Genomic DNA, 19980 nt, shown 5'->3' with positions numbered 1-19980 from the left:
TCTCTCCACATGAATCAGGACCCTTGCTATGTTGTACCTTGCGACCCTTGCTCGGTTTCTTCTTTCGTAAATTCATTTTTTTTTTCAAAAATGGTGGCATAACTACAAAATCTGTTTTTCCTTATCATTAATAACTTGACGAATTTCTGGAAATCCTTTGTCAGCCCACACCTCATCACCGTCTTCCAAAAGATCTAATATGCAGACTCAACGGTTATTTGTGAGTCACTTTTTCTTCCACCTGCTTCTTTTGATTTACAACTGATAAATCCTCCTGGTGTGATGCCTACAAGAAGATTACCGGTAAATCCTTTCTTGCAATGAGAGTATGCATAAACTCTATTCTCTATACTTGAAGGAACTTCCATTCGGAACTCTGTGTAGTCAATTATCACACGAGTTTCTTTATACTCTGGCACAAAACACTCTGGCATTGTATTTCGAACAAGGTCTTTATCTAGCCAAAATACCAAATTAGCTGTTGAACAAGTAAGTTCTACTAATACAGTAAAAAATATTCTTGAAATGGTGGTCCTATGCACAGAAAACAAAATACTCATTGCTGAAATTGTCAGTCCATTTTTCATTTTCACTGAAAACAGAAAAAGTTTGTTTTCTTTAGATGTTTTGGCATTTTCACTAATACTTTGTAGTTCTTGTAACAGAAATTTGAATGTTTTTAAGGTCACTCTAGCAAGATCTATTAATTGCTCATTGCTTTTTAAAGACGAAATACCAGCAAAATTAAGAGGCTCATTGTTAGCACTGGAAACATCGACTCCAACTGACTTATCTACGAAGGTTTTCACTGGCGTACCGCACTGCTTTTACTTAGACTGCCTTCTACTTGGCAATATTATCTTAACGTTCACTGCCACATCTGTTTGCACTTCAGTATCGTAAAGTCCACTTGGATATATGTACCTATTGCAGGTGAATGTATTTTGAAGTTCATTGTTTTTCACAAATATATCCGCTTGACAACGTTAATCACAAAACTGTGGATAATCGTGATCAACTTGAGCATCCGTACTACAATCCAAAGAACTTAAAGTAGTTTCTACAAGCTCCTTTAGCGTCTCCTGTAATGGCGTTTTTAATAAGGTCTCTTCTCAGCTAATAGTTCTTTAAAAATTCTTATTCTGCGCTTCATGAAACGAGCATGCCTATAGGATTCTTATTAAATATACTACATTAATACTTACAAAGAATAATTACAAACAGAATATATACCTCATTATTGCAACTTCTTGAGTAGTAACTTGTTTGCAATTAGTTTTAAATATTGTAGGAACATATGCTGGACTTAGTTTTTCATTCGTCTTTGCTCTTCCAATAAAATCCTATGGTTTTGGATTCCAATCAGCAGAGCTAAACAAATAAGTATCAATGAAAATAAGGCACAAATATTGGAGTAATACAAAACAGAGGTTATGAGGTTAGCGTATTTAACTTTACTTTTCTTAAAGCAGCAACCCATTCCCACCTTTGTTTTATTCTATAACTCTCTCTTGGAAATCTATAAAATTTACAATCGCTATTTCTGACACTATTTTTGCAATATACAACATAACAAACATTATTATTTACCATTGTACATATAAACACAGCTGTAACCGTAGCAGAAAATCTCATTTTATTGCGAAATGCGTCTAACAAGCGACGCCACCATATTCGCCTATCACCTCCAACGGATTGCACGGGGTGAATAGAGTCCTAACATTTTTTTGTTGCCAAAATTTTGGGTTTTATTTTAGACGTTTTACTCGCCTGAAATGTAGGGCAATTGCAGTACAATATTTATAATGGTTTGTAACGGGGTATGAATTTGTGCGAGGAAAGTCAATAACAATCAACGAAATCGTAATCCCACGTTGCGGCGGAGAACTCCTGGACGCCAGCGATCAACCCGCGTTGCATGCAGCTATCGAAGCTGCTTTCTCTTGAGAGCTCTATAATTTTCGCGACGGAGACGCTGAGGAACTCGTTTCATATCAGCGCCTCATACCTATGGAACAACATGCCATCACACCTCCGTAACACTACATCTATCGCAGTATTCAAGAAACTAGCTAAAAATTACTTTTTCGAACTCGAAAACGCATAAACACATTAACATCGTGTACACAGTCACGCACACGCACACACTTGCTCACTCTCGCTTAACCCATCTTCACCTCAGCATACTTTCACACTACACACCTACTAAAACAGATACCTCAAACTTATTATTTTTGTACTTTTACTACTCTGCTGTACATATTGAATCGTACAACATAATGTACGCAAATAAAAATTAATTAATCTAATCTAATCTAATCTCTCTCTCTCTCCAATCGCCGGCCGAATTTGCACTTGTTTACCTCGCGCGCGAGTTTATGCTGCCTCGTCGTGGTGCAGCGGTAGTGCTCAACTCGTTACAGGTTTTAATGAAAAAATTGAAAAGTAAATTAGGAATCTAGACGATATTGTGAAACAGTCCAGAGATATATTCGACGATTTTTAGCCAAAACCATTCATATGTCTTGATTAAAAAACCTATCAAAATAGCTATTTTTCAGTGACAAATGAGGAGTTTTCCACACCACCTAAGAGTTACTAGGAAAAACTGTACTGTTTTGCTTTTTTTATTTTACTGTATAAAAAATACCAATAATTTCGACTTTGACATGTTAAAATTATACAAAATCATTGTTTTTTTTCAAGAATAAATATTGCTCGAAATTTAATTGAATACTTTGAATCAATAATTTCATTTTTGTAAGAATTTGATCAAGTTCTGTAAATTTTGGTAATTTATTTAAAACTATTGTATGTCAAAATTCGTCGCATGAAATTCAATTTTTTAATTTAATTGTTCCCATTCATCTCAATCATTTTCTTGTATTTTCACTAAATATTTATCCTGGAGTCCCACAGAATATTTGAATTTTTTTATTTAACTGTGATATTCTTTCGAATTTGCACTCATATTTAGTATAAAAAAGGAAGTAATTATTATTAATAATAACAATTAGAATGTTTCATCGACAAACTATAAGACGACGGGACGGCAAGTGTGCATTAAAATAATATTTTTGAAAATTTCTAACCTTTAATAACCACTAGTCAGCTGATCATATCTCACCTGCTGAACTGTAATGCTTGATGATTGATATATATATATATATATATATATATATATATATATATATATATATATATATAATTGATTTTACTACATTCATTATCGTATGTTTATGCCCTGGTAGAAATGCTTACCAACGGTAAACTGTTGGCAAAAATGACGGTTTTAGCAGGTTCGTTGGCCAACCATAATCAAATGTTGGGTTATTTTCTGCCAGGGTGGAGACCAAACTTATAGTTGCGAACTTTTTACCTTGTCAAAGGTGTTTTTCAAACCTATTTCATACTTGTTTAATGCGTGTCATTAAAGTTCAGAATAACTACGACTTCTCGAGAGCTTTATTATATTGCGTATCTTGTCTTTGAGGACCTGCTGCTGTTGCCATAGAGCAACCTAGATCATCTGGGGCGTGAGGGTCCTGATGATGCTGGCGGACAACAGCGGTAGGCTTGGATTTGTGGCCGGGTGTCACGGATATGCTAGGCTTAAGGTTGGTCAGACTTCCGACACTGCCGATCGATGGAAGTTTCGGCTGTTTTAGGCTTGATGGTCTTGAGCGCTAAGTGTCATTTGCCGGTCCTCGGAGCAGCTCCGGCAGTCGTCGTTGCGGCGCTCGCCAATTGTGGCGAACCCTGCTGCACTAATATGTGAGGGCTAACCGAAACCGCTGTAACGGAAGAAAAAGTATTTCATTGTCCTTGTCGTTCATTGTCGACTCATTTCGAAGAAACAAGGGTATAAGGTCTTGGAGAGAGCATATAGTTGCCGTTGAGGAGGCTATAGATGTGGAGGTCGGCATTGCAGGGACGGGCACGTCATCGAGCTCAAGCGGTGAGAGCTCGTGCAGTTGAAGACAAGATCATAATTTTTCCGTGGATCGCGGTGTCGATCTCGCTCTTCTCTGTTGTGGCAGTCCTGCATGTCGTAAAGCGATTGGCCGGTGCCCAGTTTTCAGTCCACCGATATGAACCAAGGGTCACAAGATGTTCGCTGATGTAAAGCACGCTGTTGTTTACTCTCTGGATTCACACGTCGTGTTTGTGATGAACCACGTAAGTGCTTGCGTCGAGTCTTGGCAGGTGTTCGGCGCCTAAATATTAGACCCATTAATTTGGTCGAGAGGTACACTAGCGGTAGCGCGAAGGTTCTTTGATAAACTCACAATCATGCACAATCACGCACGATCGCGCACAATAGACAAATTCGCGAGGGTTTGTGCGCACCACGCAGCTCCGAAACACCACTGTTTTAGGCTATGTTTATGTTTACACATGGCCTGACATACTCTGCTGGGGCGTGTGCCTCTGTCCTCTTAAACAAACACTGATGCACTTTTGTAAACGATGCAAGAAAAACTAGATAAAGACAACTAGACAACTTCTAGTTAAAAGAATCTAGTCCTCTCTCCTCATAATCTTTGTGTAAATTAGGGGTGTGCGAGTACCGGAAAAACTCGAAGTCGGGTCAAGTCGAGTTTTTTTTTCGAGTTCGAGTCGAGTACTCGAAAAATTGAGTACCCGAACTTATCGAGCTACTCGGATTTTTCGATTTACTCGAGTTTTCCGAGTTACTCGAAAAACTCGAGTAGACAGAAATTTTCGAGTTACTCGAAATTATCGGGCCTTGAATAATTGGATATTTCGATGTTATATTATTAAATATAGTAAAATTATAACTTTTTAAGGTATTATGAGGCAAATGATTAATAGGGTTACTCGCAAAAGTCTCTTGCGCACTAGACGCTCTTCGACTAAAGTTAAAAAATTACCCTGGTAAAAAAAGTCCGATTTCAACTGGGTAAAGACCTAAGAACTAGGTGGTTAAAATGTATAATACTGTTTATATTTTATATAGCTAAAAACTACCTATTTTTAATGAGATAGAAATATGCTTTACATAGGTATTGATAATTCAACAAGTTTTAGTGGGATATAATAAACAATTCTCAGTATTTAGGCGTTAAGTGAATAACGCTATTAATTTCAGCAAATAACGCAGTCTGTACACATTGTTTAACAACGTTTGCGTGGCTCAAATGGCTAAGGCGCGTGTCATACGAATTTCGCCTTCTAAAAGGCCTAAGTGCGAGTTTCCAGTCAGACTTAATTTTTCGGAAACAATTTTTTGCTTAGAAATCGTTATTCAATACCTTCCTTTAACGAAAACTCGCACTAAGCGTCTTAATACCGAGCTTTTCATATCTAACCCCAAATCACAATATTTCACGTGTAACTGGATTCCAGTTTTAGGATTCCGTTACTAGGATTCCGTTTCTACCAAGGTATTCATTTTTTTTTCATCTAAGACGAACAAAGTTCTCGACTTACAATTTAAAAAAAAAAAAACTTTTGAGCATTTTTGACATAGAAAACTGATTTTTAAGCCAGAAGAATTATTTGAAGAGAGAGAGAGAGAGAGTAGTAATTCATCTACGTTGACTCGATCCCTTGGTGGTTATTCAAAATAGAATGATTTCGGCTCTATCGGTCTTCCCGAGGCAATTTGTACGTAAGGAAGGAGAGAAAAACCAGGGTTTTTCTTTATTCTTCCTTTGACATTTCAGTGGATAATGCCACCCGAGGAACTGATAGGAGATAGAAGTGTTGCTTTCTCAGCTGTTCAGTCCCGAATTCATTCGCTTGTCGATAGTCATGCTCTGAGAGAGCAACACCTCTATCTCCTATCCCCATCGCCATACGGCGGGGACGAGACATATCCCGCAATATCCGAATGTGAATACCGGCGATCGACCACTAATTCTGCAAGTGTATTCTTAATTACTCGCAATTGTTTTAAACCAATACCGTGATTGTAATGAACGATTTTCTACGCTACTTTCTGGCGTGAAAAGAGGTTCATTTTATGCGTGAGTTGTCCAAGGGCGTAAAGTGGGATTTTTTAGTTCCGAGTGTGGAGTTTGCAGTATGAGTCAAGGCGATTTACCCCGAGCCGAAGGCGAGGGCGTTGACGTGCCGCAGACGAGTACTGCAACCACACGAGGCGAAAAAGCCCGCTTAGCCCTTGGTGCACACCATATTTTTTGTAACGCATGTACTGATTTCCGCGTTTATACACACGCACATACACATGTGTATATATATATATATATATATATATATATATATATATATATATATATATATATATATATATATATATATATAGTTCGACTGCACGTTACAAGTGGAAAATTTGCGCCGCGCAATAGAGAGGCGACGACAACCTCGCAACGTGGCAGGTCGAGCCGCGAGTAGGCGCACAGAAGGGGGAGTAGTTCGCGTGGGGAGCGCGCGCAGCGCTGGCACCGCGGCCACGTGTTGCCGCGTCGCGAGAGCTCGGTCTCTTTCGCTCCGAAACGCTGCTACCGATAGAACGTCTGCGCTGCTCATCGAGGTTTTCGATTGTCCCGGTACCCGCGCGCCATTGCAGCTCGCCTTCGCATTCGCTATCGTAGCAAGTAAGTAACAGTGTACTTATTTACGAATAAACTAGTGTAACTGTGACTCGGATGAACGCGTCGCGACACGGTTAGTGCGACGCAATGCACTTTGACGGTCGTGGCAAGGGCGGCGAGTCGAGTGCCGTGAGGTCTCGTCGCCTGTTGCGAATTTTGTAAGCTCTCGTTTTTCCTCGCTATCGTTCCTTTTACGCTACCGTTAACCTCCGCTCAAGCTACCGTTTGTCTTTTCCATGCTCTCGCTCTCGCACAATTCCCCATGTATTGTGCATATTTCCTCGCTATCGCTCTCCCCTCGTATTGTACCTCCCCGCTATCGTTTCCTCACCCCCGCTATCCCTATCAGCTACCGATTACTGCGTGTTACCGAGCTACCTTTAGTAAGTAAGTTAGCGATTAAGTTAAGTTAGCTATTATTAGAGTTTCCGTTAAGTAGCTGTCAGAATGCACGAGTGTGCGCGGAGAAGACGGGCAAGTGTTGTGTGTCGTCGCGCGGTCGTGTCGAGGTCGTCACATCGTGAAGTGGTTTTCGGGGATTTATTATAATAGTACGGGTTTTTCACGACGCGGTATATGGAAAAATAAGCGTCTGATGGGCCGGGGAAATCGCTTAACTCGCGAGAAAACGCCGCGGCGGACGCGCTGGTCGTCGGGGCCGGTAGACGATCAGAGAGGCGAGGCGGGTATTCGCCCGCACCGACAAGTCGGTGGACGGCGCGCTGACGAGCGTGGCGGTGGCGTCGATTGCTCGGTGGGCGCGGGTGATCTCCCCGGAAGGAGGTTAGAATTATTAAAATCGTTGCGGGGCCGCGTGTAGAAATTTGCTCTTACTCACGATGACCTCGATCAGCGGCGTGACGTGCCGCATAGTAGTTTAGTTAGTTCAGCGTAGTACCTCTGGTTTGGGCAGGTTTTCGGCAGGTTGCCGTGATTGTTAAGAGGGAAAATGAAGAATAAATACGACATATCATATCAGCAGCAAGCCTTAATGAATTTTATGACCCACGACCCTGTTCGATACTCCACCCATTCCTTAGAGCGAGCCGAGCTCATCTCCCACGCCGTCAGGTCCCAACACATGGTGGCGCTCACACGGAAAGGGGATCGCGGGATCCTTGGCATCTCGATGCCTGGCGCCCTGGGCCGAGGCGGCCCGCCACCGTGTATGCATTGGAGCGTGACGGCGCGCGAACATAGATTTAAGAACGCTGGGCTGCGCTAGCAGACCCCAGTGTTTCAATATATTGTAACGGGGTGAGACTTTGACGCGAGTGGAGAAAATCACAAAAGGAGACGCCGGGACCGAGAATCGATCCGGCGCTCCCGAGATCTCTAGGCGCGCGCTCTGTACGTCGAGCTAATGCCGCCTTATAACGAGTTGAGCACCGCGGCCAACACGTAGCGGTATGAGTACCGCTGCGCCGCGACGAGAGAACATAGAGTCGCGTGTGTGACGATAAATACGTGCGAATTCGGGGGCGCCAGAGAGAGAGAGAGAGAGAGAGAGAGAGAGAGAGAGAGAGAGAGAGAGAGAGAGAGAGAGAGAGAGAGAGAGAGAGATAGAGAGAGAACGAGCGAGCGCGTGGGCTAATCCTGCAAATACAGGACAAATAGTTGTCGACCTGCGAAAGGTAAACACCGGTTACCTGACGCGACTTCGCTCAAAAGACTCGTCCGATTTCACTTCTCTGCTTTCTTTCCAAGGCTCTGGAGTGGCTAGTGCACATGCAAGTCTCAGAATACCTTGAATCAAGGCTCTTACTAGACAACCTTCAAACAGGCTTCCGCACTGGTCACAGCACTCAGTCTGGCCTAATTAAGCTAACTGATGATGCCAGGGCTGGGATAAACATAAAGAAAGTAACACTGCTCCTTCTCTGCGACTTTAGCAAGGCGTTTGACACTGTGTGTCACGTCAGGCTCCTGAGAAAGCTATCCACGTTCGGTTTCTCAAAGCAAGTCATCCGCTGGTTTGCCTCCTACCTCTGTGGTAGAGAGCAGGCCGTCGTTGGTGACAATAACGAACGTTCTTCTCCTCGGCGTCTCAACATCGGTGTCCCGCAGGGGTCCGTTCTGGGTCCCCTGCTGTTTGCATTGTACATCAACGACATCGGTTTGTGCCTTGATACCGATGTTTCCCATCTCATCTATGCGGATAACTTGCAAATTTACAGTCAATGCCACCTCGAAGAGCTCGATTCTTTATCAAACAAGATGAGTGCCAATGCTGAGAGGATTACTGGTTGGGCTGCACAGAATAAGCTAAAACTTAATGTGGCTAAAACTAAAGCAATTGTCCTGGGCTCTCCCTACTACATAAACGCATTACCCTCAACAGCTAACACCTTTATTAACATAGGGGGTGCCCAGGTCAGCTTTGAATCTTCCGTGCGTAATCTGGGATTGGTGCTCGACTCTAAGCTTACGTGGAAGGAGCATATTACACAAGTGTGTAAGCGTGCTCACACGCTAATGTACAGGCTTTACTTTTTCAGGAAAAGCACCAATCTCAGGTTGCGCAAGCACTTAGTGCAGGCCATCCTTTTTCCTCTTATAGACTATTGTTCTCTCGTATACTGTGACCTGACGCAAGAACTCGACCTAAAACTTCAGAGGCTCGTGAATACAGGAATTCGGTACATCTATGGTGTAAGAAGAGATGAGCACATCTCCCCATACAGGCGGGAGTTGCAGTGGCTAACCACTGCCGGACGCAGGAATTATTTCACTGCTTGTTTCTTAAGAAAAATGTTTAACACAGCCGTACCATCATACGTACTGGCATACTTCGACTTCCGCGTGACACTCCGGCCCGTTAGGGGGGAGGTGATACCTCTGGATATTCCGATATTCGCGACGGAGACGCTGAGGAACTCGTTTCATATCAGCGCCTCATACCTATGGAACAACCTACCATCTCACATTCGTAACACTACATCTATCTCAGGTTTCAAGAGACTAGCTAAAGAGCACTTTTTCGAACTTGAAAATACAAACACTGGAATTTCTTGTACACATTCACGCACACGCACACACTCACACACTCTCGCATAATCCATCTTCACATTATCATACTATCACAATACACATTTTTGCTATACTACTACTCCTGCTGTATACAATTTATCGTACAACATATTGTACGTAAAATAAAACTAATTAATCTAATCTAATCTAATCTCTCTCTCGCCCCCGAATTCGCGCGTGTTTATCGTCACGCGCGCGACTCTATGTTTCTCGTCGCGGCGCAGAGGTACTCATACAGCTACGAGTTGGCCGCGGTGCTCAATTCGTTATAACCCCCCCCCCCCCCTAGAATCGATCTACCGACCAGATGGCGGTTCTACCCCAGTACGTCCGCGACGAAACGTATTGTCGTGTATCGACGAATGATCTGGGGAATGCTGGGGCAATGAAAGAAAAGCACGCTGTTTCGGATTCATTCATTAGGCTTTATTTGGCCTTGTGTAGCCTGATGTTCGGGCATTTATTGCTCCGCGACACGTTGGGGTGTCCGCAGACGTAACAGGACTTTTGTGACGTCCTGTCTGCCGTCCCTGGTGTCGTAGCGCGCGCCGCGCTCTTTGCACGTGGACGTCGCTCCACGTCCGGCGCGCTGGTTCGCCCTGATGCCTGGAATTGTCGGGCGCGGGCTCTGGCTTCGGCTAGGGCTGCTTCAGCCCGGGCGACTTCTCGCTCGGCTTTTTCGCGCTGGCGCCGCTCTTCAGCCAGCTGGCGCTCGCGGTCTTCCCGCTTGCGGCGCTCGACGACCTTGCATCGCGTCTCTTCTGCAGCGTAAAACGCCGCTCGCCCTTCCTCGAGTAGGCGCGCCCACTTGCCGACACACCGGCGAAAGGCGTCGCCGTACTTACGCACCGACTGCGTGTACAGTCGGAACGCATCACCTTCCATCTGGCGCACGTCGATCGACGCCTCGAGCGCCTCTACCAGCTGGGCCCTTTGCTGGTCCCACGCCGCTGTGGCTGCCTCTTCTCTCGAAGGCTCCTCCCTTGCCTTCGAGCCAGCCGGCGGCGCTCGCGTCCCCGCGGTGTTGGTCTCAAGGTGGACGGGCTCGTGCTCCAAGCGAGCCGATATGGAACGACGGACGTTGGGTGGCGCCGGTTGCGGCGCGGGCGGGCAGCGCAGACCGGTCGCGGTCTTCTCGCCCTCGTCAGCAACCGGCGCAGGTGGATCTGGGCGGCGCACCACCAACGCTCCCTCGCCTTCATCTTCTTCTGCGGGGGCGAAGTACGCCTCCACCTCGTCATCGGGAGGGAAGGCACTCCAGGGGTCTTCGCCTTCCCCTACCTCTCGGATGACTACGTGAGGCCGTTCTTCTTCTCTGTTTAGGGCGGCCATTACGCGCTCGAAGGCTGCTTGCAGCTCCTCGGGACTCATACCTAAGCATATAAATTATCTAGCTTAGGTCCGCAGCTCTTTGTGCGCGCGTTTTTCGCGGTGACGTCGTCGGGTTAGTAGTCGTCGTGGCATGCCTGCGGTTGCACGAACCCTTCGGACGACCAGGCCTCCTCTTCTCGGTGTCGACCTCAGTACTAGAGGTCTCTGGCGTGGGTCTTGTACGCCTCGCCGTATACACCTTTTTCCCCGGACGGCCTCTCTTCTTGGTCGCTGGGTTTAATACGATTACGCGCGGTTTTTTTGTTCGCTTCGGACGGTTGGCGACTTCGCTCGCTTCGGACGCAATATCGCTCTGTTCGCAGACAGAGTCTCGCTCGCTTTGCGCTGGTATTTCGCTAGTACCCGCGTCTGCGCTCGCATCCCTCGGCGGTTGAGCGTCGCCATCTTCTTCACTCTTCTGCGACTCTTCGTCCGTCGCTGACGCGTAGAATGGCTTCAGCTGCGCAGCTGGTGCAAGATCCACTTGCTCGCCTATCTCGTCTACAAGTCGATATGTATTGGTGCCGCGTATTTCCACTATTTTATACGGCCCAATATACGGTGGCGCTAGTTTCGCGGAGCGTTGCTCCGCTCCAGAAGACAACACGTGATTTCGCCTCATCACTAAGTCCCCGACTTTGTATGACGCCGGTTTACGCTTGGTGTCATAGTAGCGCTTCTGGCGATCTTGCGCGTCTTGCGTTATCTGCGATGCATGCTCGCGCAGCTGATTTAAATCCCACATGCGATCTTACCATGCATCGATCGCGCGTCGCTGCAATTCTTCTTCTGCGGCGGCGTCCTGCTCGTGCCTTGCCGCGGAAGGTTTCCTCGGTTGAGTCTATTAGGTATAGTAGGATAGCCGGACTCACACCTGTCGAGGAATGGGGTACGGTATTATACCCAAAGGCGATGTCGCTCAATCGCTCGTCCCATGTGTTATGGCTTTCCTCGATGAGCGCGCGTACCATGTTGTTGATGGTGCGATTCACCCTCTCTACCGGGTTCGCCTGGGGGTGATAAGGTGGCGTCAATTCATGCCGCACGCCTTGTTCTCTGAGGTACTGATCAATGGCTTTATTTTTGAACTCTGTGCCATTGTCCGACAGAAATACCTCTGGCGCACCGTACCGCAAGAAGACTCGCTCTCGGAGATGCAGCAGGATTGTCTTTGCGTTCACTCGCTTAATCGAAATGCATTCTATCCAGCGGGTAAACAAGTCTTCGAATATGAGAATATATTCGTTTCCTCGAGCGGTCTTTGGTTTCAGCCCCATGACATCTCCTGCTATGATCTGCCATGGCCGAGTAATCACTCGTTTCCCCATCAGGCCGCTTGGCGAGCGCTGCTCGACTTTGCATTGCTGACAAACGAAGCATCGTCGAACATACTCAGCGACGTCGGTGTACATACCGGGCCAGTAATAGTACATTGCGACGCGTGCACAAGTTTTCTCACGCCCCTGGTAACCAGCTGATGGCTCGTCGTGACATTCTCGTAAGATTTCTGCTCGCTTTTCTTTTGGCACGACGACTTTCCATGCCGTATCGTCATTCGTAGACGCCGGCAATTTCTCACCTGGGCAGAAGTAGTACAGATGCCCGCCGTACATCTTATACAGCGGATCTTTGCTCGGATGCAGCTGTATCGCACGGACCTTTTCGCAGTACCATTCGTCCTGGGTCTCGCTTGCCCATCCGACTACCTCGACTGGTACTGCGTCCTCTTCGTACATACGCGACAACGCGTCTGGTACAGCATTTAGCAGGCCTTTCCTATGTTACACAGTGTAGACGTGGCCCTGAATTTCTAGTGCCCATCTGGCTAGGCGTCCGGTGGGATTATGCAAGTTGCATAACCACCGCAAACTACTGTGGTCCGTGATGACCTTAAATTGATACCCCTCGATATAGGGTCTGAACTGCCGTATAGCCCAGATGACAGCGAGACATTCTCTCTCCGTGACGCTGTAATTTCTTTCGGCTTTTGACATCGTGCGGCTCGCGAATTCTAAAACCCGCTCTTCTCCGTTGATTACTTGAAAAAGTACCGCGCCGAGCCCGGTGTCACTGGCGTCCGTCTGCAACACGAACTGCGATCCGAAATCTGGGCGATGAAGAATCGGTGCAGACGCTATTAGCGCTTTCACTCGTTGGAAAGCGTCTTGTTGTTCCGTCCCCCACTAATACTTTCTGCCTTTCTTCGTCAGGCGATGGAGTGGTTTAGCGACGGTCGCGAATTCTTGCAAGAATTTGCGATACCACGACGCCATTCCTAGGAAACGGCTCAGCTGTTTTAGGTTTTTCGGCGCTGGATACGCCATAATGGGCGCTATCTTCTCTGGGTCTGGCCGAAAACCATCGTGATTAACCAGGACGACGAGGTACTTCACCTCTTCTCGGCAAAAGACACTTTTGTCCCGGTTTATCGTCAATCCAGCCGCGTTCACTCTCTGGAGCACTTTCTCTAAGTACTCGAGATGCTCTTCAAACGTCTCCGTCGCGATGATGACATCGTCGAGGTACGAGTACGCATATGGCTGGAGTTCTGGGCTGATAACTTTGTCGATCATTCGCTGGAAGGTCGCTCCAGCGTAGGCTAAACCAAATGGCATACGCGTGAATTCGAATAACCCTAGCCCAGGAACTGTAAAGGCCGTCAGAGGTCTTGCCTCCGGCTTCAACGGTATTTGATGGTACGCGCTGCTAAGGTCCAACGTCGATATGTACTTCGCTTTCTGCAGTTTACGAAGGATATCATCCATGTTAGGTAATGGATATGCGTCAGCCTTTAACAGCGCATTAACTTTCCGGAAGTCGATGCAAAAACGATATTGCCCGTTCGCTTTGCGCACCATCACTACCGGACTTGACCAAGCACTGTCGGAGGGTTCGATGATTCCTGCAGCAAGCAACTCTCGTACTTGTTGATACATCTCCTCCTCTATTTTTGGCGACATGGGATAATACTTCTGTTTTATCGGCTTGGCCGATCCAACGTCTATCCCGTGCTCAATCAACTGCGTCCGTCCGATCGTACGGTTGGATTTAGGTAGGATGCTGTCCAGCATTCTGCGAATCTGGGCGTGCTCATCGTCACTGACGTACGCGAGTCCAACCGCAGCGATATCTAACGCCCCTGCTGTAGCTATTGCAGCCACCTGAAGTTGGACGATCTTTCGATCCTTCTTCAGATACAGGACGTTTTCATTTGGATCGTGGACTGCGCCGAACAGGCGTCCGAAATTCGTCCCAACTAGATATTCGTTGGTCGCTTCGGGCATGATCGCCACCGTTACGTCGCGTTGTACACCCGCGACGTCGAATGGCAAGTCCACAAATCCCACGATCGGAGACGTCTGACCATTTGCATACTGTGCTTGACGGCCATCGCGTTGTCGCAAGGGTCGACCGCAGGCGCTAGCGATCTAGAGTCCTAACGACCCTATCACGGTCATAGCGGCCCCTGGGTCGTAGAGAGCTCTTACTCCGAACCCTCCGATGCCCACTTGTACCCACCAGTGCGACTCGTCTTCGTTTGGCGATATCGTCGGTTGGCGAGACTCGCTGCACAATAGTGCGACTATACGATCAAAATCGCCTGAGGTTCCGCGCGAGGTATCGGCTACGCCCTCCGTCACGTGTCTCTCCTCTCGGTAAGACTCCCCGCGCGACGGTTCAAAAGGAGCAGTAACCTCGCCTACTCCTCCCGTTTGCCGTTTCCCTTACCCAAGGGACATTCTCGGGCAATGTGACCTTTTCCACGGCATTTGAAGCACTCTATTGGCTTCTTTTGCTCTCTTTGGTCCGATCGACCGGCATTCTCGCCGGACCTCTGGCTTTTGCGCTTCGGACTAGGAGACTTGCCTCTCTCTTTCCTAGGTCCGGAGCGTCCTCGCTGAGGGGCTGACTTCTTATCGCTTCCTCCCGCGTTGGCGTGTTTCGCCGGTTGCGCCATTGCTGCAAGCTTCGTGTCGAACAGCTTGCCTATGGCGTCAACCAATAAGGTCAGGGTGTCGGTTTGCTCCGCAAACCCCATGGCTGCCACCGGCGTTTTACCGCCAGTCTTTGGCGTTTCGTCCTTAAATGCGCATTCGGGGACGATTGCTACACCAGGCTTTGGAGGTGCACGATACGAGGCTTCGCATGTTAGTGCGGCCTCGAATTCGACTGCTGCTTCGAGTAACTGCTTCATTGTTGCAGCGTTTTGCTGGGAACTGGCGTCTAATTCGCTGGTCACTGCCGCTGCGCCCGTGACTGCGCGTGGCGCAGTGGCCTTCACACTGCGGAACTATCCGTTTTGCCAGACGTATTCGCCTTTGCCTTCGCTCGCCGTAGTTGTCGGCGTTGTCCTTGTCGTCGTTGTCGTCGTCCTGGTTACCGTCGTGACCAGATTCCCTGTCGGCACCTCTACTGTGCCTCTTCCATTCTGGTCTCGTCCTTGCGCCTCCTGCGCCGTTAACCTGGCTTGGTCTTCCGGCATCGACGCTGGCGTTTGTGCCTGTTCACTATCCTCCGTGACTGGCATTTCTACAAACGTGTCTCGCATTGTCATCGCGTTTAGCAGTTGTAGGTTAGACCTTGTCGTTTGGCCCAATCCTTGCGCCGGTTGACCGTAGTTCATCTCGATTGCCGGCGTCACCATGACTTCGTTGGCCTCGATCTCTTGTTGTAGCAGCTTCAGAGGGTGTGGCTGTTCGGCGTCATAATCGCCCGTATAAATCGAGTGTGTCGATACTTGCTCGGCTGTTGCGTCGATGAATGACTTTCACAACTCCTCTCTCTTCACTCTCACCATTATTGTCGACGTGTCTAGGCTCTGTCTAAAATCTGACTCGGTATACTATCGGAGGAGCCATCTGTTTAGCCTAGCTACGCGATCTAATCGCTTGCCGTCTGGCTTCAACTGCATACTCTCGAGGGCATCGTCCATCTCTTCTTCGTCGATGCCCAAGCACCAATTCTCGACGACCTTCTCTACTTTACTTTACTCTACTTCGCACTCACTCCAGATGCTACAACGTAAGCTACAAAAATACAACCTTTCTATTCACACACTTGCACACCTAAGCGCGTCGCTGTGACGTAGACTATTACGCGAAATCGAATAAAACGAAAAATCGAATTCGTATAATCGGAGCGAAATCCGCAAAAAAAAAAGAAGTTTTTATTTACGCCAAATAAGCGCGAATTGCTTCTGGCGTGCACACTAGTAGCACCGCTGTACTCTCACATGCAACGCACGATTTGTGCTACAGGCATATACGCACTCACACACCCGAAAGAGAGAAAAAAAAATGAAGAAAAAAATTTTTTTTTATATATACCTCGACTTTGAGTTGAGTGTGTTCTTCTCTTGAAAATTCTTGAGGTCTTCTTTACTGAAAACTGGGCGTATACTATTCCGCGTCTTCTCGTGGAAGTGACTATATGTCTCGCGCCCGCCGCGTTCTCGTGGAATTGACCCTATATAGCGCCGCAAGCGCTCGCATTCATTCTAACACACTCGTGCCGCTATGTACTTCGCTCTACTATGGCGTGCGTGGACTGTACTATGCGGCTACACCTGTTTCTGTTGCCGCTTTGCTGCCTTTTATTGTTTATTTGTTAAAAAATAAACAATTTACAATTTCGCCTTTACGCTCTATTTTCACACGAGACGTCACAAAAAAATAATTATGCAACTCTCTATCCTAACGAGAGTGCTTTAAAATTCTCCCGACAACAAATAGAAAATTATTCGACTCGGAGAGCATGCGATACTAGTGTCAGCTTCAAGTTTCGCTGCTCCGAGTCGTTTGATTCTAAGTCGTGTGATAATATCGGTAGATATTTGCTCTCGGTTCGGAAACAAAAATCTCCGATTATTATTCACAGACTTCTCGTGTGAATTGCGTTCGAAATATTCGTATACGCCACTCGAATATATTCGAACGCCGCTCAAATCCGCTTGATTTGAGCGCGACGTAAACAAGGGGATGAACGTGTTTACGTCGCTCGCGCGACCTTCTTCATCTCGCAACGGCTTTTCGCTCGCACCGCAATTCGCGAAAATTACAAACTTTTTTCTACGTTCCCTCCCGATTAATCTACGAACTGGGCGCCAATGTAACGGGGTGAGACTTTGACGTGAGTGGAGAAAATCACAAAAGGAGACGCCGGGACCGAGAATCGATCCGGCGCTCCCGAGATCTCTAGGCGCGCGCTCTGTACGTCGAGCTAATGCCGCCTTATTTCATCACACTCTATTCTGCCTCGATTACCGGCATATATATACATATATATATATATATATATATATATATATATATATATATACACACAATCATACACACACGCGCATATACGTATATTTGATGTGCACTTTTGACCATTTTCTTGCAAATACGATACATGCAAAAAAAATGAAAAACGCGTGCTGGGCAAAAAGAAAAAAAAATTATAAACGCCCACTAAATTTTTTTTTTGCCCGCTAGTGTGAAAAAAGTTAGTTTAGTCCCGCTTAATAGGTCAGAAAAATGCGAAAATGGTGCTTGTGTTACGAAAATATATTTATTAACTAAACTAAATTTACTATTTACAAAGTGAAAAATTGTATTGACCTATTTTTTTTTGTTTTAGGCTGCCTCACCTGCTTGTACAGAATTAGAAACGATAGTTTGCGATTGGTTAGGTAAGAAAAGCATAATCAAAATCTCACAATTTTATAACTAGTCTATTTTTAGGTTGGAAAAAAACGTCACCCTTGTACAAGCATTTTTTCTATTTGATTGTCTTGCATACTTCTCTTTGTAATCAAGTGGCGCGGTAGCGCCACGAAGGCGAATTTGAGAAGCAGACGAAGCTTTGGCGCGCGCGGCACTATTTACTTTGGTACTATTTATTTATATTGGTATCCGAGATTTTACTTTTAAGAAAAACGATATTTTCCATAATTGTTTCTAAGTGATTTTTATATATTATCAGATTTGTGTGCTAATCAGTGATGATGAAAAAAAAAAACGCTGTCATTTATATAATGTAAACAATCTTGTATATGATTTGCTCAAATCATTATCTTTTTCTCCAGTGTGAAAGGACGCTGAAGTTACCTGCGCATCAAAAATGATTTTCCACCTTTTTTACATATCCTCACGCCTAGGTGGTGCGCTTCATGGTTTTTGGTGTCTAGGTAAATAAATCATACGAGGGCGGCGTCTAGGAGTACAGAGTTGCCGCTGACAAGGTCTAGGTGGCGCGCTCCGTGGTTTTTTGTGTCTACCCTAGTGGAAAAAAAATATAATAAATTGTAATAAATGGTAATAAAACGTAAACAAATGTAAGAAAATATAAGAAACTGTACCTTTTTGTTGGATTTCGGACCTTTTTTCTCATATGTTTTTGTACACTTTCTTACATTTTCAGATTTATTAACTTTTTTTACATTTTATTAAATTTTATTACATATGTTATTTTACCGCCTAATATAGTCAATATATTTTTTTAATCATTAATTTTGTAATAAAATGTAATAAGAAATTGTAAGAAAAAGTAAAAGGATGTAAGCAGAAGTAAGAAAATAAAAAAGTCGCCTTTTTCTTATATAATATTACACTTACAGACAATTTTTTACATTTTGTTATATTTTTTTACGTATTGTTACACTCTAAAAAAATTAACTCTTAAAAAAGTAAAAGGTTAGGCGAGTTTGATATATTCCGGAACAAAATTACAGATTGAAAAGAACTGAGATCAATCAAACAAAGTCAAGTTTATTATATTTAATCGTAATGAAGCAAAGAACAACTCTCAAGATAATTACTACGTCACTTGCCATGCCCGTTTCATTGTACTTATAGTGTGTGTATGACGTTCTAATATATATAAAAAGAAAATTTAGTTGTTCACCAATAAACAAAATGAAACGGGCATGGCAAGTGACGTAGTAATTATCTTGAGAGTTGTTCTTTTCTTCATTACGATTAAATATAATAAACTTGACTTTGTTTGATTGATCTCAGTTCTTTTCTATCTGTAATTTTGTTCCGGAATATATCAAACTCGCCTAACCTTTTACTTTTTTAAGAGTTAATTTTTTTAGATTTCAATCCTTTTTTTAAAATTGTTTAGAGTATTTCATATTCAAAGTCGTAAAAATAAAATATAAGCATCTTTAGCACCATTCGACCACAGCTTTTTTGTAACATTTTTATTACTAATTGTAAGATGAAATCACTGATTGTTCTAATATACATCACCCTCGAATTATTTCTACACCTAGACACCAAAAACCACGGTGCGAACTACCCAGACCTCGTCATCGGCCACCCTGTACACCTAGACGCCGCCCTTAAATGATTTTTACACCTAGACACCAAAATCACGGGGCTAACTATCTAGACGTCGTTATCGGCCACCCTGTACCTCTAGACACCTTCCCCGGATGATTTTTACACCTAGACACAAAAAATCACGGAGCGCGCCACCTAGACCTTGTCATCGGCTACCCTGGCAAGCTAGTTAATATTACAGCTCCGGAACGCAGAGTATGCACTGGCAACCTCTTAATTCAAAATATCGTAATATATTATTATATTTTCTTGAGAAAGCAATTCCCATCTGTATATAGCTTTGCGGCAAACTTCACGGTCCTTTCACATTTCGGGCTGAAGAAGAAAAACGTAATTTTAGTATTTGTGGATTATACACTCACATATTATAAAAATAAGCAGCCTTTTCACTAATATTTTTGTTGGAAATCATACTTTAGCTCAGAAAACATACTAATAAGCTAAAAAATCTTACGAACAGTAACAATAAGCATTATTTTCTGTATCATAAAAAATCCGAACACCAATATAGTAAATAGTGTCACGGGCTCCGCGGCTTCGTCTGCTTCTCAAACTCGCCTTCGTGGCGCTACCGCGACACTTGATTTATCGTTTCAAAGAAGAGACCCCCATGAAATCTTGGATCAATGGATTTGTAATAAATTGTAATAAAACGTAACAAAATGTAA

General features: G+C 45.1%; 2 protein-coding genes across 2 annotated transcripts in view; one reads left to right on the top strand and one right to left on the bottom strand.

Moving 5' to 3' along the window:
* LOC100117476 (aromatic-L-amino-acid decarboxylase) overlaps positions 1 to 19980 on the top strand; it is a 745226-nt gene that overhangs the window by 64328 nt on the left and 660918 nt on the right. The window contains exon 3 of the mRNA XM_031925521.1: positions 17604 to 17655. Coding sequence (XP_031781381.1) covers positions 17604 to 17655 — 52 coding nt within the window. The remainder of the gene's footprint in view (positions 1 to 17603; positions 17656 to 19980) is intronic.
* LOC116416589 (phosphoserine phosphatase-like) overlaps positions 1 to 19980 on the bottom strand; it is a 61588-nt gene that overhangs the window by 9318 nt on the left and 32290 nt on the right. The window lies entirely within an intron of this gene.

This window comes from Nasonia vitripennis (genome assembly GCF_009193385.2).
Source record: "Nasonia vitripennis strain AsymCx chromosome 2 unlocalized genomic scaffold, Nvit_psr_1.1 chr2_random0010, whole genome shotgun sequence".
NCBI classification, from domain to species: Eukaryota; Metazoa; Arthropoda; class Insecta; order Hymenoptera; family Pteromalidae; genus Nasonia; species Nasonia vitripennis.
This window is presented reverse-complemented; position numbering and strand designations above follow the sequence as displayed.